The sequence below is a fragment of the Diadema antillarum genome, unplaced genomic scaffold (genome assembly GCF_040938485.1).
Source record: "Diadema antillarum isolate AM-2024a unplaced genomic scaffold, OU_Dant_1.0 scf00000165, whole genome shotgun sequence".
Lineage (NCBI taxonomy): Eukaryota > Metazoa > Echinodermata > Echinoidea > Diadematoida > Diadematidae > Diadema > Diadema antillarum.
Genome location: NW_027271054.1, coordinates 785979 through 808404, shown reverse-complemented (window position 1 = coordinate 808404; position 22426 = coordinate 785979). Strand labels below are relative to the sequence as shown.

Sequence of the window (22426 nt, the reverse complement as noted above, 5' to 3'; positions counted from 1 at the left end):
GGGGGGGGGGGGGGGGGGGTCATTAAGGTATAGCCGGACTTCTGCAATTTTACTGATTTCACATCTACTCTGGACGGGATTTGTGTCGAGATTTCACATATTATAGTTGGGGCATTTATGTATGGAATTCGTCACGTAGGCACGACCAATGGGTAGTTGGTTCTGAGCATGTCCACGTGGATGGAACGTGGACCACATGATAGGCTCGTGTTGCTATATCAGTGGCATATCGGACCACTGATAGGAGGAGTGATCGAGGGTGGGGCATTCTGAGGGCACGCTCCTGATGAGGTCCCGCTGGCATGGCAAAACAGTCAAGATAAGCATGTTAAACAGCAGGGAAACACAGGCAGAAAGAAAGAGGGTTAGAGAGCGTGCGTGTATCTATCTGCTCATGTGTGTGAGAGAGAGAGAGTATGCGTGTGTGTGTGCGTGTCTGCGTGTGTGTTTGCCAGTAATCACATATTTTTAAGCAAAACAAAAGGCGTATAGACGCATCGCGATGCGATGATCTAATGTCTCTGGCGAACTGATAACCTGTTAAATGGGTTAATTGGTGGCCTGCGTGATTGCTTCTCTCATTGACCACTTCCCTAGATGGGGTGGCACGAGGAAAATGCCACGAAGGAGGTGGGGGGGGGGGGTGTTAAAGCGGTCGATTGCTGGTGAGAATTAACAGCGCGCAGTCTACACTTTGCGGTGTGATAAACTGTGGTGGGTTTATTGTACCTGACAAATTACTCATTTCAATTTTTATGGGCTCAGAAAGCATCACACTAACACTAACACTAACACTCACACGCGCACACACACGCACACACAAATGCAATCATACGGACCCAATAAAATTGTACATTTAGGGAATATTTATCTCTACATGAAACTGCATAGGCCTATATGTCTTATTCTACATTCTACTTTCCACATGAAACCGTTGGCTCACCCCTTAATCAACCAAGTAACCAATAATTCATGTACGAAAATTTTATAGTGTGCACACATTTTTGGGCTAGTTTCAATCTCTGAGCCCCCACCCTCCCCAGCTCCCCACCGCCCACCCGTCCATACCTTCACAGACGCAGTGCCGCTTTGAACGTGGACAGCGAAACCGAACGGCTACATACACCTTTGTTTGTTTAATACATTTATTCCACGCATGCGTACTCTGACCACCAACCCCATATCGCATCATCATGGTAAAAAGACATTTTAGAGCTCTGATTGTATCACTTCCCTATCTAGATTTTGCGCGAAAGGGGTTTCCGTGTCGTCTGCTCGGGTTGCAGGAGGCCGCACAATACTATTTTTTCCTGGATAAATATTAGCGCGCGTACACACAAAACAAGGCAACATGGCGAATCAGGTTCGACCAATGGGAGATACCCGTTATATTGCTTCAAAGGTAAGACTAACTAGGGAAGAGTATCTAGTTTCCATGACGACCGGCATTTGGATATAGGCCTGTCTTTGAAAGATCAAAAGTTGACAAGTTCCTATAAGGGCAAGGGGGTTTCCGTATAATGGCTATATAGGTAAATGCATGACAGTGATGCGTTAGATGTTTAACAAAATTACTTTAACGAGGTATAGTTCCTAACTCCTTATTTTCTTTATTTGATACGCTGTGAGCATCGTTGTGAGATGACAGAGAACGGTACCTCTACCCGATCTTATTGGTCTATAATGATAAATTGCCTTCATCAATTGATAAGTATTTATTTATTTATTTTTTTGGGGGGGGGGGTTGTTGTTTTTTTAACAGTATACCGACACATTATGTCTTGAAGCTTAACAGTAAAGGTATATAATGTTTACTAATTGGCACGTCAGGAATTCCCACGATGCAGTGTGAATTAAGCTTATTTTTAACAAGGAAAATGTCGCGGATTTCCGGCCACATACACAGGCATATACACACACAAAAAAAGGACATAATGAGCCCATTTGAAAACTTCACAGTCCAGCAAAGAACGATAACGATATTGATATACGAAATTAAAAAGTAGTTTGTTTCACTGGGGGAAATAATTGCTGACTACCAACTGTGGCGTTTATAGTTCGATATGTCATTACCGGGGCCGCCCCGATAAACACAGCACTCGCGTTTACGGTTTACATCACGGTTCAGCTCAACATTATCCCTCCAACTCTCTGTGGAGGAAACAAGGTTTCCTACATTGAAAAAAAAAGTAAAAAGTATATAAAATTTCACTTATTATAAAACATATAGCATGGCTCGACACTAACTTTTTTGTTTGGTGGCCCGATGGGGCCACCAAAATCCTAAATTTCAAATTTTTGGTGGCCCGAGAGAAAAATTTGGTGTCCCCCAAAAAACAATAAAAAACATTAAGAGTCCTTTTTTTTATGAGTCAAATATATAAGTTTATGATAGTACGAATTAGAAGTTGGACATATCTACTCATAAATAAACTTCAACAAACTTGCAACACTCACTCTCAGGCACTCATTCAGTCCTTTTCATCCATCCTTTAAGCAAATTTAACTGCCAATTTCGGGCGCAAAAAGTTACGAATTTATTGACATACTTTGCAAAACATTTTGGTGGCCCGAGGTGGGCCACCAAATTTGCCCTTTTTTGAAATTTGGTGGCCCGACTTTCATTTTTGGTGGCCCCGGGCCACCGGGCCACCGTTAGTGTCGAGCCCTGCATATAGCACTGAATTCAAGGGAATGATTCGATACTTCGACATTTTTCTTGCATATCCGTCAAGCCTCAAGCCTGCAATTATTTCCAAAATAACGCCAAAGACGTGCATTTTGGGGCGTTTTTTGTTTTTTCTATACTTGATAAGATTTTGAATATATTGAATTTCAAGGTAATTTGTATTTCTTGATATTTGCTCTTATGTTTAAAAAAAGTATCGTAAATACTGCAGAGAATACCCATCGATTATTATGCTGTGAAATATGATATAGTATATATATATATATATATAATACATTTGTTCGTCAATGCAAGGCAGATAAAGCATCTAATTATGCGATTAACAGCAAAGCAATATAGTGGGAGACAACACTTAATACCGAGTTTATCATCATACTTTATAAAGTTTAGACAAAAATTTTACAGGGATTTAAAATGCCATATTTTCAGCGAGGGTCAAAACCTTCCAAGGACATCTCTGCATAACGTTATCTTATACCCATCCTCGCACCATAACAGCGATCCCCGCCTGCCATGAAGCAGGTTTACATTCTGAGTGGCAGTGGACGAAAAAAACATGCGCCACCATGATAATTATCTCAGTTGAAGTTGCCTGCTTGGTTTTACGGAAGAAACTAAACACACAATAAAATGTCAGTCGAGTCTCTTGGAATGCTATTAAAGTCTCCCTGTCACGTTCCTACCGATATTTCGTAAGTTGACATTGTCGTTTATTCCTGACATACCAAATGATGCATTGACACTGTGTTTGTATGAAGTGTCTTCATGGTGTCTGTAGGTGTCGTGGTCCTCGGAAGGTTAAACTCCGATCACGTACCTTCGACTGACTTGCTTCGTACTTGAGGAATACAGGGTGGCAGACGCATCTTCCTCACCCCACCCCCCATATCTCTCTCTCTCGTTCCCGTTTCTCCTTGTCATTCTTTCTCTTCGATGACATTTAACCCACCACACGCCAGGGGGGCATTTCATGAAGCATTTTGGTCGGATATTTTTCTGACAAACCGTTACATCTGATTGGCTGAGAGCAAATCTGTGCGACAACTTTGTCGGACAAAGTGCTTCATGAAATGCCCCCCCCCCCCCTCCCGATACTATGTACCATTATCTGTCTGTTTAGACACTCATGCCGATTTATTTTACTGTAAAGTTTCATGTGGTATGAGAATGTATCTGAAAATACAATGTCTTACCTTTAATTTTTCCGAATACTGAGGTTTTCAACAGTCAACTAATGTTGATTGATTGATTGATTTGATTTGATTTCTGAATTTCCTTTTCATACATAAATGAAATATGAAGTCAATTGAACGAACTATTTGTTCGTTTGTTTTCCTTTTTTTCTGTATGAAAACTGCATAATAGCATATGATTTGCTGTATCCATGTAGGGATCCATTGTAATGCGATATGATAGATTTTCTATTTTTTAAATTTTGTGAACAATTTATTCAATGTGAAATACGTAATAAAATGATGTTAATATCAACCAAGGAATCAGTTTTCGATATCGTGATATTTTACGGGATATACCATTGGAAACCTCCTTTTAGATACGAGAAAGTGAAATACAACCTCAACTCAGGCAGTGTCAGGACATTGCTGTAACATCCCTTGCAAGGTTAGAAAGCAGACTGATTGAGTAAAGAACTGTTAAGAAGGTCACCGGGAAGAAAAATTCAAGAGAGTCTGCGCACTGAAGGAAGGCAGTGTCGACTGGAGACAAGATCTATAAGGCGCCAAAGTCATATCCGATTGTTTTTATGTCGTCTATGAGTAGGCCTATATCAGGTGTGTTGTGGATGGCGTTGCAGTGGCTGTATGTGCATTGTAGGGTCCCCCTCACTCTGGCACGGAGTTGGAAGGGCTGATATTTCCTCTGGAGTCAGGCAGGCCCACGTTCCGCGCCCAGAGCGAGATGCCATTGCGATGAGCGATTGCTGCTCAGAACATTCAGACGTTGTAGACTGCTCTTAGACTCTACGTTTTTATTAGGGGACCATAGAAAGGAGAAAGAGCTAAACAGCCATCCTTTGGTTCTAAATTTAGCTCCAAATGCCCGCTTACCCTTCGTCCATCCCCCCCCCCCCTTCCTCCTTACTGATCGCTTCACCATCTCATTGCCTTCTGGTAGCCCCTTAAAAGGTCTTTGCATTCCGAGACGTCGAAATTCCTTGCAAGGATATAAGATATCCTACACGGATATCCTCTCGCCCGCAAAAATCGTGACCCGCCCCGTCCTCTTTGCGCCCTTCTTACCTATCAACGAAGATTTCTTGCGCTCCGCGCGCGCGCTCTTCGACAAAGGCTCATCCTTAACCATCCAATCACGTCGCGCCGCTTCCTAGCAACGGACACAAGCGCACACCAACTGTCTATCCTAATCCCCTATCTACACCCTCTAGGTCTTGTTCGCACACCCGAAAGACAATCTTTAAATATTGTCACCCATCCGGCTCTTGTTTGCGTTTTGAGGCGGTCTTTTCCTGGTGATCAAGCGAGTCAGTTCTGTCGCGGTCGCTGATCGGAACCATACACGCCTTGCTGGTGCTCCTGCCCACAACACTTCCATTTCCACAGCTCGTTCAGGAATTAAACGAAGCTTTCCACAATGGCTTTCCAGGCGGCACCTATGGGCGATGCCCGCAAGACGGCGATGAAGGTAAGGCTCGGTGACGCCACCTCAAAGCAAAGCTAAGCAAAGCAAGGCAAAGCACAAACCGTTAATTGGTCAGGACTAATTAGAGTGATATATACTATACTATGGCCATCTTAGAGGCCTTTTCGCACTCACCGGGAGAAGAATGGGAGGGGGCGGTATGCAAATTACACGCGGACTTCACCATGAGCGATCTCGCGAGTCACATTTTGTTTTGTTTTGTTTTGTTTTTTTCGCATCACGTGATAGGCCACCTCTGCTTTCGCGATAACCACATGACACCTTAAACTTGACTCGCGATCTTTCCTCTAAAGCCGATTTTTTTTTTCCAATCTTTGGGACCAGGCGACTAAACGTCACCCTTTTACGCTGCTTCGACTTCTTTCCTCAAAGGTTTAATCGATGGCACATGGCTCCCATTTCGACAATTCTAACCCCCTTTGATTTAATCATTTATGGTTTTATTTTTTCTTTTCGTCTCGGTAAGGGCAAAGTACGTATTTTGCTATTTCTCAGATAGACACAAAATGATTTTGAATAGTTCTGTCTGGATATCGAAACTCAATAACTTCTCATTCTTCTACTGTGTGCACGACGCCAAAGCACAGATACCCAAACCCTCGCATCACACAATAAAGTTTATTGTGATAAAAGGCAAGACTTGAATATTCAGCTGACTTTGTGATTACTGGCCCATTCCTTATCACATTTTCTTCCTTGGTTAGAGAAACAAAAAGCAAAACGTAAAAAATAAAAAATAAAGAAACAGAAGAGGAAGGTGTCTACTCTGTAGATGTGTTTCAAAGCAACAGGCATTCTACATTGTAAGTTAATCACTTGACATGACGTTTATAACTCTGGACGTAACCGCACCCAATCAACACGTCACGGGACAACTACCCCCACCCCTCCTGACTTTAAGCTTAGTTTGTTTGTTTGTTTGTTTGTTTGTTTTTATTAGATTGTCATGTACTATAGATGATATAGATGCTGCAAAAGTTTATCTTACATAATCGCAAACGTTTGTAGTTTGATTTGATCAATGCGAAACTCTGAAAATTCATGGCACAGTAGGAACGGGGTATTTCCTTTGCACCCCTTCAATGAACTTCCGGCCTTGGTGGCAGCAGACATTGTTTCACTCATCTCTATAATAGCCTCCAGTCGGGGTGCTGCCGTTGAGCTTTCGGAAAAGATGTTCGGTATGTTTGGCCTGAAAGCGAACGCGCTCGTGGCAGTGACACCGTCGCATAACTTACCATAATTGCTAACATGGTTGGAGGATGGTGACGTTGACTCTCTGCCCATGTTGTGGCGCAACAGATGCCAAAGGAAGAAAGGAGTCCCCCCCCCCCCCACCACCTCCACCCTCCCCCTCCGCTCCAAGCATTCCATACGCATTCTCCTGGTTTCGGTTACTTCTCCCAGAATGCACAGCGATAGATGGAGGCAGGCAGGGAAGGACGCGGGAAGGACACACCCAGCCCAGCCATTGTTGTCGACAGCGCCATCTACCTTTCGCTGAAAGTTTACAAGGATAGGGATATAGACAGAGAGCTAGAGATACCCAGAAATAGAGACTGACAGTGAGAGGGGGAGGGAGGGAGGGAGGGGGAGATAGGGCGGTTGGTGCGGAGTTGTCAAACTATGTCATAGCGCCAACACAACCGAACTGACTTCGAGTTGTTTTGCCAGATGGAATGCGATTAATTTGATCATTTATTTTTAACAGCCACACCGTACTTCTGACGTCAAAATATGAGGGAGGTTGCCTATACCATGGAGCTACAAACGATAGCTCCATGCCTATACCAAGGCTGTGTAGATATTCCTTTGTATTGTAATTTGATTCCATAGTGTTGCATCAATTCATTTTAGCTTCTGTAAACATTTTGTTATCTCGGTAACGTCATATTTACTGAGGGCTTTTGACAAATCGAAAACATTCGATTCATTAAAGTTTAGTTCGCGCATCTTGATTTATTTGCGTGTACGTGTGTGTGTGTGTGTGTGTGTGTGTGTGTGTGTGTGTGTGTGTGTATGTAAGCATGCGTATATGCCACATGGTATACACGGGGAAAAAGACTACCAGTTGGTAATTCTGTCCCTGGTGCACGTTATGTTGTTCCCTAATATTTCATTTTCTCACTTACACCTCCGTCGTAGCGACTTGTCTCAACATCTGAAAAATACTGAAAGTAAAAACACCCGTAAGACAAAAAAAAAAAAGTATTAAGAAACCTTTATCCTTATTTCTCCAATCTATCTCTTTATCTATCTATTTACCTTTCTTTGACGGAAGGAAGAAAGCTAATGTTTACATTCGATATTAATTATCATCTGCATCAATACGACTCACGCCAATCACGGCCGACGTTTTTCATCTAGGCTCTTATATTGTTAATTTGACAATGTCAACATGCGTCCCCCCCCCCCTCCCCTTCTCTCTAACTCTCTAATATCGTCTTCGGATTCGTTGACCGACTCCTACATCAGCTGTTTTTGGATGTAAATGCACAGTGACATCGGTATGTGCAGAGATTGATTCCTCGTTTTCCCTCGTGGAAGCCAAGCCGTAAATTGGCTGGTCCCCACGGCGGCGACGCCAACGAAACTATCTCAAGCTTACTGCGCATGCGCGTCCCCATATTCCATGAGGAGTATGGGTGTTAAGCGCAGAACAACCACATCTTGCTCATTAAATATCCGCACGTTCAGTGTTACTGTATATTAACAACGAAAAATTTCGTTTCCAGTATAAGAAGATAGAGGGGTAGGGTGATTCTTACGACAGTTCTCTTGTTGGACATTAGAGTAATGCTATAGATGGAATTTTGTGGGGGTTTTTTTCTCTCCAAAGCCCACCGTATCGGTCCTGATAGGTCAACACTGTCAACAAGTTATACAAAATTCATAACTTGTATAGGTTCATCTATTCGCGCTCGTCGGGGTAATCTATATAGAGGCATTAAAACTAAAACAAAAAGACAATTTATTTTAATGAATCTGTCCCACACTGGCAATAACGCTATAGATAAACAAAACATTATGCTCTAGGATATGGAGCGACATTTCGTTTTTTTTTTTCTATAGTGCGTCCCAGAGCGGGTTAAACCCGCTCTGGTGCGTCCTTTATTGATCGGTTGCTTACAAATATTTTCAATTTTTCGAACTACATTACAAACAAAAATTAATCAAAGTATGAGGCAGTGTTAGACAACTTGGAACTGATTAAAAGAATATTCACACACATGTAAACATAAACATACATATAACAAAACAAAACAAAAATTTAAACTGCCGCCTATTTTCGTGGTACCTCAAGAGCAACCTGAAACCCCGTTTGTGTGAGAACATGAAAACCAACCGACGCAGAGTTAGCAATCACAGGCCATTCGTAAAAAAAAAAAATTGAATAATAAAGTTGGCAAACAAACGTAAGTACGAACTGGCGTTCGTTCGACAAAATGATCGCTCACGACGCAGCGGGGCGCGATGAAACGTAAGAATTTCTAAACAGGGCCATGCCCTTGTTCCTCGGGGATCTAACTTACTCGAGATCGCTGCTTTTCCTACGTAGTTGCTACCCTAGGTCAATGGTATGAGGTTACAATTAAAGTCAGCCTTTGTTCTCTTCGCAGCTGTTCTTTTCACCCCTGAAATTTCGCGCATATCGGCACGGAGAGTGAGGAGTGTAACAATGAGGTTAATGATGACATGACCAATCGAAACCTATATTTTACTATGGAAAAAAAGCAGCCCGAAATGAAATGTGATCCACTTCGTGTCAGTATCTGTATACTTTAGAATTCGATGGATGACTCATATCTTCCTTAGATTCCCCTTGTAATTTCAGTGTCCAAAAGTATATAATTTCATATCGTAATACCTCATTGACCCACAAAGGGGGGGGGGGGGGGAGAATGACTATACAAGGAGCATTTTGATCTCATACCTCGAAATTACATTTTGTATGATTACCTGCTCTACTAAGTAGGCCTACTTGAAAGTATGCTGTATAGATATGATGATGATGAGGCTGAAAGACGTAAATTATGTATTTTTCTGTTCGTTGAGGTCTTTTTTTAGTTCCATCTCCCCATATCAATTGCAATCATGACGCTTTTGTAAAATTTCTTCATTAATTCCAGCAACTTAGTATTTTATAACTTGTAGAAAAACGGCAATGACGAAAGTTAATGCGTGTAAATTCCTGCCGAAAAAGAAGAAGAGAAAGAAGGAGAAGAAAACGGAGGAGGAGGAGGAGAGGAAGAAGAAGAAGAAGGAGAAGGAAAAAAAGGAAAAGGAGGAGGTGGAGGTGTAGGAGAAGGAAAAAGAAAAAAGTAGAAGAATGAGGAGAATGAGGAAGAGAAAAAGAACGAGATGTAGAAGAAGAAAAAAGGAGGAGGAGAAGAAGGAGGAGGAGGGGAGGAGGAGGAGGAGAAGGAAAGGTTGAATAAAACGGAGAAGAAGAATTTGAAGAAGAAAAGAAGTAGAGTAAGAAGCAGAAGTAGAATGAGAAAGGTAAGGGAAAAAAGGAGACATTTCCCAACAAAACCTAAATGAACCAATTAGTACACTTGGAGAGAAAGGTATTAGTTTAAACTTGGATAATGTCACTAAGAAGATGGGGAAAAATGTAGGGAGTCTGAAGTAAGTCGTTCTTCACATTGCAACCAAAGAGGTATATGAATCATATATGAGAGAGAAACAAATTTGTTTTGAGAAAACAGTGATCACAAACAATGCTCGTTATTCTAAGCATTCGGTGAATGGCTGCAGAGAAAAGATCCCCTGTTGATATTGTGACATAATTGCCGTTTAGAAGACATTCCTTCCGGACGCATCCGTGATTTAAAGTCTGTTCAGATGCACTGAGGGGGTCTTCGGATCCTTTGCTGCCCCTCCCCCCTCCTCCAAAGAATGCTTCGTCTACCTGACATTGACTGACCTTGAATTCATATAAATGTCCGAATTATAAGAGGGGAGGAGGAGGGGGATGCCAGGGAGGGTGAGAGAAAAGAGGGAAAGAGAACATCCCAACTGGAAAGCTCATCAAATTAATCAAGGGGTTAGAGTATGAAATGGCATAATGGACAACGCACCCCGCCTGACCAAGTAATCTACCACCACAATCTCGCCCCTCCAATATCGGCTCCGTGAGGCGGGTAACTCGGAGTATATAAAACAGAGGAATTCCCACCCCTAGTCGACATTTTGCACCAACTCCTCACCGCCGTCGAGACATCGACTTCATTTCCCCCCCATTTGCCTTCGCTCCCTCTTACACCTCCTTCTGACCAACCGCCGAGGGAAGAATTTGATCCAATCCGACCCAGAATCTCGAACTCTCGCTAACGTCACGGGCTCACTTGTCGAGACGCATTTTTTCGGGGCATAACTTCTGTCGCTGGTCCAATATCCTAAGTACTCCTCCGAAGTTGACTGAGCTGTACGTGTGAACTAGACAGGTCACATTTATCCGTCGTTGATGCAGATATCTCTTTTTCGTTAAGATTCGCCAGAATATTTTCAAAGTGCTCCTCTTTTAGACACAAAGGGACGGCTCTACTATCTTCTTGGTTATACCTATTTGGATTTTATTTGAGCGGAGACCTAGACCCACATTTATATTATCAAACATGGGCGAAGCGAACAAGGGACCGGCCTATGGAGACATGAGGTATCGAATGATGAAGGTGAGGTCATCTGGTATATATTTGTTCTATGTAGTTAGCTGTCATGTATTATGATCATGAATGTATTATCTGCGGTATATCTGTCTATCTCTACCCCTCCCCCTCTCTCAATTTGCGTAACAATATACGATACATGTATATTATGATTATGCATGGCACAGCGTGGGTCTTGGTCTTGGGATTGCTGAAGCCATGTACTTTTATGAAGACCGTCATTCTCTGGAAAGTCGACTGGAGTATATCTCAAGCTAGAGACCTGCTTTTGGGATATGTTTGTATATTCCGATGTTGGCAATGCGCACAACAAACGTTTACTTAATACATCACGTCATTTCTTCCCTTAGCATGCCAATATATACCCCATAGGTCTGTCGTCTACGGAATCCTGCATGAATTATTTTCGCGAAAAAGTGCGTTCGACGACAGGTATCGAATTGTGGTTGTACAAAAATAGAATAACGCAGTGCAAATTGGATGTCATTGAACGTGAGGAAAAGATGGATGACAGGAGTCTTAATTGGATTAATTTGAGCGATATTTGTGTTCAGTTCAGTTCAGTTCAACTGACCTGAAACTGTGTACTAGTTTTGGAAAATACTTCCACATTTAACCCTGATACTCTTTTGCTTACTAACACCTCATGATTACAAAACTACTTCAGTCAAGTAAAGGAAACACTATACAAGGTTGTTCCTTCTCTATGGACGTTTGTTAGTCTGACCTCAAGCATTGATGTCAACATTTGACCGTGACTGCATTGATGTTATTTGATTGATGCATATTAATGGACGTACATGGCATTAGAAGGAGGGGAAGGGGATGTTGGTGATGTAAATCAACATCCGTATGAAGGATGTGTTTCTTCACCACTCTGAATGAAATCTGAATACGTGACTGACCTATTTTGACCCCTCGAGTCAGTCTGGGGGATTTTTTTTTTTCCTGCAGAAAGTGTCATCTTCTTATCATTAAATTGGCAACAATGAATTTTACTGCACGTCACTCTTACGTCAAAGAAAGATCAGATGGATTTCCTTGAATTCTTCCCATATGTTTACAAGAGCCTGGGATGTTCAAAACGAAGATTTTGAGAAGAAAAAGGCCAATTGGTGTAACTTCAATCTTCTAAAAATTAATGTGTAGTCCTTTTAAGAAACAGTTGCAACTTTAACAGTTCAGAGGCTTTTGAACAATTATTCTCAAAAGGATTTATAATCTCAATGAAACTCTTACGAAATTACTATTTTACGAAAAAGGAAAAAAAAACTCTAATTGATAAAGAATCATACCAAACCCCGGAAATGGGCATTCTTGGAGTAGATGTGTCAAAGCCTGTACTAATGAAGTAGTCTTAAACTTCTGCTGTTTGTTTATGGCTTTGTTCTCTTCATTTATCTATAACTATTAACATCTATACTAACTAGCTGCACATTTCAGTACTTCGTCGTTTACGGAGGCATAATTTCTTCACAGAGAAACAGACGGATAAGAAAAGAAGATTTATAAGAGGGAAAGTTCAAGGAAAGAATGAAAGAAAGCGGAGCAAACTGTGATGCACCAAGTCGCAAATATTTTACGGCAGACGACTGGTTCTCTATCTCCTTATACGGGTGCGCGAGGATAGGCCATGGCTTGACGATCGTCTGGTAATTCCGGGGGTAATTCTTACGTCTCAAAGAAGCAACTTTCAGTTTCACGGGCAAGAAGGTAGTGAAGGGGAAAAAGGAAAATGAAAAGACATTTTCTGCATACCTCAAACGAGTCATATCTGTTCTCAGTAAACATAAAACCGTCAGTTGAACTTAGAAAGGTAAGACGAGAGATGACGCTAAAAGAATTCAAGACAGCATGGGTTTTTTTTAAGTACAAGTATACCCTCCTCTACAATCGTCAGCACCCCTTTTTACGCCTCTTTTTTGTTGGAGGGGGGGGGGGGGGTCCATGCTTTCACTATATATCTAAATCTTGTCTTGAGTACAAAAACATGCAGTCCACGACCTACATTGAATTCACTTGAATTGAATTGAATTGAATGTGATTATCTGCACTAAGTCCTAGATCACTGAAAGAATTTTGTTTTTAAATCGCAGTAGAGACGTTTGACCCAAAAGACAGATACACAGAAAAAAGAACTTGAGATAAGAAAGAATGTTCCTCTTTTTTATAATCTAAACCAACATATGTAGATATATGATTCAACAAAAATTAGCTTTTAAGTGTAGAAATGGGATCAATAATAGTTAACTCATTACATGACCGTACTACAAAAAAAACAAGTTATACACGTATAATGATTACATATTAAAGAATTATGCACGTGATTTTTCAAATAGCTGTGGTCGACGCCTTCAGAAAAAAGAAACAAATCGACAAATTTTAACACGCGTTGCGAGGGTATAATTATACCACCATACCCCGATCCTGTTTTTGTGGCAGAGCGTGCATTAGTTGGGGACTGCACAACGCCGAAAAATGGGACCAAGCTTGTCTTGGTTAACCCAGAGGTCCCTTCCAAATTCCAACTCCCTGTTTTGAATACTGCCATGAGCACATCAGTGATAGGGAATGCCTCAGATTAGGAATGGGAGGGGGAGGCCAGGGAGGGGATGGAGGGGGAGGGACATTCCTCGCGTGGTCCGGATTTCCTTCCTCGGGAAAGAGATAGAAAAATAACGGAACTACAAACGTACAGATAGACTGTGGCTACAAACTCATTTTCCTCTTCATGATAAAAATTACGTCCGGCAGAACGCCCACAAATTATGGTTTTAATCACGTCGCCAAGTCAACGAGTATTTTCTGCTAAAAGCACTTGATAAATTGGCAGTCATCAATCATATTCTAATACTGCACATAAAAAAGAAAAAAATGGTGTGCCGTTATAGTTTTGATTAAATAACCTGAGGAGAACTTTTACACATCTTATTTCTCACATTTTGTCCCTCTAGATTTTTCTCCTTCTCTCTCTACTTTTGTGATATGTCTGCTTTAAAAGTGGAGAAGGGGGTTGAATGATCTTTTTTCCCCATCTGATTGCAGTGTGAAATTAAGTTCTGCATAAAAACACACATTATAGGGTCTACATCCTATCGTTTGGGTTTTCAGATGGGATAAGACTGGAATCCGAAAATTAATGTCTGATTTGTTACACAATATGTGACATTAGATCTTCAAGTACCGACCAAAGCAACAAGCAATAAGTAAACAGTCATATACTTTTAATAAGATACGTCGTTCAGTGTTCAACGTGTATGTACGGGGTGCCATTGTGCTGTCATTACGCTAACAAGGTGTCCAGCCCACAAACACCCAAGGTACAGGCCCCATTCATTACCAATGACGTCACGTTATGGAGTTGTCAATTTATCATTGTAAATAAAAATGATGAATCAGTATGATAAACTTAGCTTTTGTAGCACATTAGTCCATTACCCCAATCTTCATCACATAGATTTCACCCCCCCCCCCCCACCACGCACACACATACACGTAATACTAATCGAACTGCCGTCGGAATGTGCGCGCAAGCGAGTAAAATCGCGCGTCCCGTATAGCTCCGGTGTTGTATCAGCACGCAGCAAGCAGCGCGCACTCGCGAAATCTGTGACGTCATGCTGTGAACTGCCGAAGGATATTTAGACATCTTATCCCGACTACTCATGAGGTGCTAAGAGTTCGTGACCTCCTCGTTACCGGTCTATATCAATGATCAAGACCTGGTGCGGTGATAAGCTCGTTATTCTCGTACCACATCAATACTTGGGAATCATGAAAGGTAAAGATGATAGCGATTCAAACACTGGATATAATTCAATAGCCTGCATTGCGCAGAGTGTATATAGGGATTATTACAGCTGTATCAGCTGAAATACGCATCCACGGGTAATGTTCCCTTTTTGTGCTAAATATATGATGGATCTTTAACTGGCTGCACATTTTAAAAACTGAAGTTCCTCGCCGCTCTTAAATTGGCGATTTTGGGGTGAATCTCTTTTTGATTTTGTGCAGATGTCTAGAAGTCAACCAGTTCCACATCTATTCCGTTTCTACATATGCGGAGAGATTCAGGGGTGCCAGTCTTTTGGCGACATGTATGGTGATCTCTGCAGTAAAAATACGCAGGTGTTGATAGGTTCAAGGAATCATGACATGACACACTGAATAGAATGCTGAAGATCAAGTCAACGGAAATTGTTTCTCCTGTTCTGGTACTGTCGCCATACCACATCAACATCTAAAAACATAGCTGAACAAAGGCCTTTTTATTTGTCAATAATCACGTCTAAATGCAGCAGACTTTGTTTGACTTCCAAAGAAGCTATGCCTTACTATAATCATCTTTTTTTACATGCCGTCGTTCGAGATATTGTACATGACCCTCTGGTTTCTTTTTCTTTTTCCTTTCTTTTTAAGACACTTTTTGTGGACCAGAGTGACCTAGACATAAAAGTAAACATTGCCATAGGAATGGAGACGCAGACTGACGCATCTGGAAAAGTGTTTGTAGGAGTGTTTGTGACAAGCATGCCCTGAATGATTATAATATCTGGCGGGCAACAGGTTAAGCTGAGGAGTATACAGTACCCTTCCCTTTCGCCCTCACCAGTCTTTCCGCATCCCACCCCCTACTGGTATCTCACCATCCCCCCTCATCCCTCAACTGCCTCCACTAGAATTTCCTCTCTGGAGGAGGCATGGAAAACCATCTTCCCCATTCCAACCTCCTCCTCCTCCTTTTCCAATTCTCTTGTCATCCACTCTGCGCGTTGTTTGCCCCTCACCCCACCCCACCCCCCGAGAGGACATCCATGACCCCGAATGCCTCAGGAATGCCAAGCACGCGGTTTGCCCCGACGTCGACTGCCATTTTTAGAAGTCCGTCGAAATCTCCGCCAGCCATAACACGTCGAGCCCACACGGGCAGGGCTAATCAGTTGGCAGTCGCAGTGAACGTCACCCCGCATGTTTCCATGTGGTGCGTTCGGTTGACGGAAGTCTCTGTCACAGGAGTATAAGAAGAGACAGCGTTTATGATAAAAGGAAAAAAAGGAAAAGAGCTAAAAGGAGATGAGGAAATGCAGCAGATTAAACGCGGTTGGATTGTGATAAAGAGATAAGCAGAATAGACATTAAAAAGCACGATTTTGACTCGTTATGCTTCCGTAATTTGCCGAAAACGCATTTTTTTTTTTTTTTGGGGGGGGGGGGGGGGGTAAATCGTAATAGGGAGCTTAAATTCATCCGTTTGTGGGCCGAGTGCCAGATCAACATGAAAAAGGGAAAATGGGATTTTTTCCCCGCAATATTGTGGGAGAAAACGTTGACTGTGGATACAGCACTTGTTCTCCTAAAGAAATAAAAACGAACGAACATCTTAAGATTATGTCACCATTTTTTTAATCTTAATTCCACCGGAGGGCACCCTAACTCTCCATGACCTGAAATCGACTCTGGAAGGTGCAGGGAGAAGGAAAGGGAGCGGGGGGGGGGGGGGAGTAGCAATCATCTCCATTGTAGTCTGATTTTTCATGGATGTAAGGGCCTGTCAATCCTTTCCTTCTATCCTTTAACTCTTCCCTCTCCCCGCCCAACCCCAAACAACATCTTCTTTGGAGATCTAAAATGCCTAAATAAGTCGCCCTCCACCAGGAATGGTTAGTCAGTTTACACCAAAGAGAACTCCCTGCTATCTCTTTGGTTGCCAGGCAAAACTGCGACCAACCACAAACCTATGGAAAGCCACACAGGACATAATTGCGGGCGAGCACCCCGGACCAGCACAAGCCGTTGACATTTCTAACGTGGTTAAAAATCTTGATTTGCGATACTCTCAGCGCCATTGTCCGGGTCAGTGTAGTTTCAATATCGTACACACATAGCATGTGGCAGAACCGTACGGTTTGAACGAATGCCGCGGTTCAGCGATTCAAAATTATCAGCGTAGTAGAAAGACAGATGAAAATGGTATAAAGCAGACGAGAAGTAAAGGTCCGTCATAATGTATAATTGAGAAGTATAAGGCTGTCATCTGTAATTTATTGTGAGTTATTTCAAGTCATTCAAATAATTGATCTTTAACCATATCTTAGAATAAAGACATGAAAAACAGATCAATAGGCCAATGAAATACACGAGTAGATAATACATTAGATTAGTTACAACAGATAAGCCATAAACAAAAAACAAATGATTCTAGGGACTCGACAAAACGGCAGACTATGCCCCCTTCAAGTAAGAAAACAAAACTATTATAGAAATCATAATGAAGGAAGTAATCACACCTTTTCCTCCTTACTTGTACAACTTTCGACACCCTCTATTAAAAAGAACAAAAACCAAAAACCCAACCACAACATTGAGTAAGTTTCTGCTCACATTGCAGATGTTTTCTCAATTTCAAAGTGTCATGATATGTATCAGTTGAAAGGTATTCCGCCTGAGAGATGAACGTAGAGACAGCAACGGTCATCGGAATGGTAATACTCACGAAATCAATATTCGCTTTATTGATCATCCTTTTCCTGTATCACGACTTTTGACGATATTGGTGTTCTTATCTTTCTTTGACCTCCCCCGACAGATCGAGAGCAAGCGTGACCCGGAACTAGAAAAGCAGTGCTGCGAGTTCATCGAATTCCACACTGGTGAAAAAGTAAACGCATACGACGATCTGAAGAACGGTGTCATTCTGTGCAAGTAAGTCTTTGCAGTGAACAAAGTCCGAAGTCTTCAAGTTGAATATAACAGATACGATAATAGTGTATGGAACAATGCAATTATAGCGGATGTCTACTTATCAAGATCGTTTCAAATGTATCATAATTATTTATTTACAAGGTTTGTCTGTGATTCTCGTGTTTCTCGGTGTACCGAAATTTCATATTCCACCATCATAAAGCATTCACGAGTATTCATGCACTTATAAACTGTAAGTCATTAATCCATACCAACAAATATGAGAGTTGTTTTCCTATCATATAATGTCCTTAAATGCATTTTCACCAAAATGACATCCGTCAAGGTTCAAGGTTACAGATTGACAAACCTGTATTCGTGTGTTCGCCACACGATTTGATCGATCAAATTTTCACGATTGCAGTGAATTCACCACGATAGTGACAGAAAATCCTATGGAGAGCCAAATGTGCCTAAATGTTTATTTCCATCTCATACTTATTGTAACCTGCGTTTCGAAATGCAAACACTGATTTGATCGTTTGCTGTTGTTTTTTTCATCCTCACTATCATGGAATTTCTCGTTACGGTCTTCGTGACACTAACAACAGTTTGAAGCACGCAGAATGTATGCACGCTTGATTTTGATCTTGCCTCGTGTGTAACATAAAGTAACATGTTAAAATTGAGGTTTAATCACCTGTTTGTTTGTTGTTTTTTTCTTCAACCGCTCAAAGAAATAACAGCATAAGGTTATTTCCGAAATTATGATTTCACGAAATTATCATGGAAACATTTCCTGCCTTTTGCAAGATCTACTTCAATTGACGTTGAGGTGAGGCTGGTTTATCCTAAATATGGAGAAAGTGAGAAGTCACTAGAGATGAAGACATGACAATTCGTGATCATGAAAGAAGCAATTTTTATTCCATTTTTGTTTTTGTTTTTGCATATGAATTGAGATAATTGATGCATTGACGAATCATACGTATTAATTATTCTTTACAATAGACTTTCACTTTTAAAGTATGAGGAAAAGTCCTGGCATGTTTGTCATTTTTCTTCTACACTTCTGCGCTTCTTGAGATTGTGAGATGAATTGGTTTCCAACAAGATAATGCTCGTCTTTTCTATGCTCTTGGTTTTTTTTAAAATCATTTTTAATGGTTCTTTCGTGTGTTTGTTGTTCACAATGTCTCTTTTGATATGTTGGCATGCATCGATCGTTTAATTATTTTTCACAGGTTAGTAAACAAATTTAAACCTGGTGCAGTGACGAAAATCGAGAATGCCACAAAAAATCCATTTGCAAGGGTAAGTGTTATTGACACAATGCATGCTCAGTGTATAACAGCGTGACGTACTCAAGCAGAATCAGCGTGCGTAGACCGTAGAGTAGCCGTGAAAGTCCACGCGTAGACTGCTTTTGCTGTAATAATATTGTCTGTGTGTCGCTTTGTCCACTTCGGCAACCCATAGAATAATATTGTTCGTATAACCGCACTAACGCCCCGGAACAGGCTCTGCTACCCATAACGTGCTGACCGGGTCCTTCCTTTACACAGTATGCATGAAATAACACACATTTGAAACACCGCGCAAAACGTGTCGTGCCGGTAAACAGTCCTTTACTTCTTGAATATTATGAATATCAGTCTATCTTTATCTTTTGCTCCTTAGAATTTTGATGATTACATTGCCAACAATTTCATTAGTGAAATCTAATGTTGTCACAAACTTCGGGACAATAGTCATGACTCAACTTAAGTGAGTCCTAGCCCACGTGTTTTTACCCCCCTCTTTTGTATTCATTTGTACCATTTTTTTTATCTTGCGTCGTGTTTACCCTGTTGTCACATTTCCTGTGTATTCTTAATTGTCCGTTGTTTATCATTGGGTGATTTGATAATAAAAATTAGTGATAATAATCATGAAAATGATAACAACAATGTCCTTGCATGGATGTTATAAGTTTTCCGTTAGAAATAGACTCAGCCTTTCCTAAATAATTATATACATTACCACTACTATTGTGCTTTCAGTGACAAAACACTATCAAAGGGATAATTCTTCTTCAAAGCGACTTTACAACTTTACAAAAGAATTCACATATAACTATTTAGTCGATTGCATCATTAGGCCCTATGTGTAATCAAAGAAAAGTATTCCATCAATTATTATCTAATTCCATTTTTAATTTACACAAATAAACACGAGCCGCAAGGTACTTTCAAAGGATCGGTTGCTAGATGCGACATCTATTTTACAGTTGTAATATCAAATTGTTTTTCAATAAAAAATAATCTGAGGGGTAAAAAGGCCTTGCCATTATCAAATTACTACGGATTAATGCCACTCCCATTATGAGAAAAAGAAAAAAAATACAATTTGTGGGCCAAATGACAATGAGTTTTCTATAATGATGCATTGAAGTATGCGCAGTCTAAGAGATTTTAATCTACAGTGTTGAAGAAACACGTATAGAGTTACACAACACCTAACATACCTCTTACGTGCAAAGTAGCTACATACTAAGAAAAGAGATTTATTTGAGCAACAAAGAAAGGAAGGCGCGGAATCTATTTATGACCAGAAAGCTTTACCCCTAGTCCCGCAACCACGCTCCTGCACCCTCCCCCGTCATCGAGAAAACTCGAGACATGTTAGCTGTATTCAACCTCAAACCTACCCCTCTGCCCTATATAGTGTTGACCCGTACACACACTATGCATACACGCGTACATCTGTATGTCTTTATTTAGACTCGTTAACACATTCTCCCCTGGAGCTGTGAAAAAGTGCGAGGCCTCCAGTGCTGTATTCAAGCAGGTAAGACAGTTAACATTTACGAACGGACTTTTTTTTCCGTCACCTGTAAAAACTGAAAAGTTTGATCGCAAAAATGGGCTAAAAAGCACCATTTTTAAACATTTTGAAATAATTTTATTATCACATAGAGTAAAGAAAGATCTTTCCAGTGATACCTCACTTGTAACATATAACAAGGGATATTTTTGAAGTTATGACAAAATATATCCCATAGGTGCCTATAGGCCTAGTTTACTCTTATGATTTTCTTCGCTTTTTGGCAGCTTTAAATTCCAAATATCTCAACTTAACAGGAATGGTGTTAAGTCGTTTTGCGATCAGACCTTTCGATTCTTCCGTGTTCCTGCAACTTCTGTATAGCATTAGGAAGTACGTTTTAGTTTAGTTATAGCATGTTTCTCTATCAAATCACTTCTCCTTTGTGTCATCCCCCCCCAAAAAAAAAGTGAAAGCGTGCCATACTGTTGGCCTAACGTTGCCCTTTGACCCTGACTCCCCGCATGCACCTGACTTCCTGTTACTAAAATATCGAATCTTAATAAATAGAGTAAAATCAGACAAACGAAAAGGTGAAGGGTTCATCGAACGGGACCTAAAAGTTAGGTGTCATGTTCGTTATTCCGGAAGTTTGTTTATCCAGAAATTACATAAAGTTTGTTATTCCGAAGTACACAAGTTCCCTTTACGTAGATGTTCGTTAATCCGACCATTTGTGGTGTTATTCCGAAGATGCGTTACACCGAGGTTCATTAACTCGAATAGAAGGTGCGTACTAACGAATCTACGATATTACGAATCTTTTTTTTTTTTCGTTTTGGGATGGAATAACGAAACTTATTTCATTTCGGATTAACGAATCTTCAGAATGATGAAATGTTACCAATTTAAGAAATGTTTGAGATATCAAGACTTTACATTGCTTTCACAAAACAGTGATGATGATCACGACGGCATTTGCATATTCAATGAGGTGATAGTCTTATGGGTTCACAAGTTTCCAAATGACCTGAACACGAATAAGGTCCAAACTTCTTTTTCCTTTCAGAAACTTAAAAAAAAAAACTCAAAACGATCAAATAGCGTTGAATATTTAGGGGTCATCCCACGAGACCGACACCCACGAGTCATTCGGCCTACGACTTCGACATTGGAAAAAAAAAAGTCCACTAGTCGTCCAGCCCATGACTCATACAGCCCATAAGCTCGACACTAGGTAGAAAAAGGCACAATGGTCCTATATACACCTGTAAACAAGGCCCGCGAGTTCGACACTAGGCAGAAAATAAAGACCCACGAGCCGACGTTACACCACGGGGCTTGATGTGTCCGTCTAGTGGGCCTTTTTGGGCAGTGTCGAACTCGTAGGCCTTGTTTGCTTAGTGTCGGACTCGTGGGCCTTGCTTACCCAGGGTCTCAACTCACGGGTCGTATTTGCCTAGTATTGAGCTCATGGACTGTTTGACTCGTGAGCTGTATGACTGATGGACTTTTTTAAGTCGAACTCGTGGGCCGTATAACTCGTGGGTGGGTGGTCGTGGCTTTTCGGTCGATCTCGTGATTTTCCTCTCGAGTTCGAGGGGAAAATCCTGAAAAGGAATTTGGGAATATTTCTAAATCTTGTAGCCGCAGATGATTTTATCAAAATTGACGAAGGGAACACCGTTTCAATTCATAACTCTCGTATAACATTTTCGAATTATTTTTTAATTTAAACCAAGACCATAAAGCTGTTTTCTCCGATTCATCTAAAATTATTTGTTACACTGGGATGAATTTAATTGACTACTAGGCATAGGAAATGACGTCGCCATTTCTATTATATACTCAGATGCCATGATAACAATGAATGAAATGATCGAGCAGATATTTTCTGTTC

At 41.0% G+C, this 22426-nt stretch overlaps 1 protein-coding gene across 3 annotated transcripts in view; it reads left to right on the top strand.

Moving 5' to 3' along the window:
• Positions 1–1225: 1225 nt before the first annotated feature.
• Positions 1226–22426, top strand: part of LOC139722431 (myophilin-like) — a 29741-nt gene continuing 8540 nt past the window's right edge. The window contains exons 1-3 of one of the 3 annotated variants that reach the window (XM_071633724.1): positions 1226–1402; positions 17627–17742; positions 20484–20550. In XM_071633724.1, coding sequence (XP_071489825.1) covers positions 1352–1402; positions 17627–17742; positions 20484–20550 — 234 coding nt within the window. In that variant the 5' untranslated portion in view covers positions 1226–1351. Of the gene's footprint in view, positions 1403–5107; positions 5351–17626; positions 17743–20483; positions 20551–22426 lie in introns of those variants that run through there. The other 2 variants (XM_071633723.1, XM_071633725.1) reach the window with 2 other exon arrangements.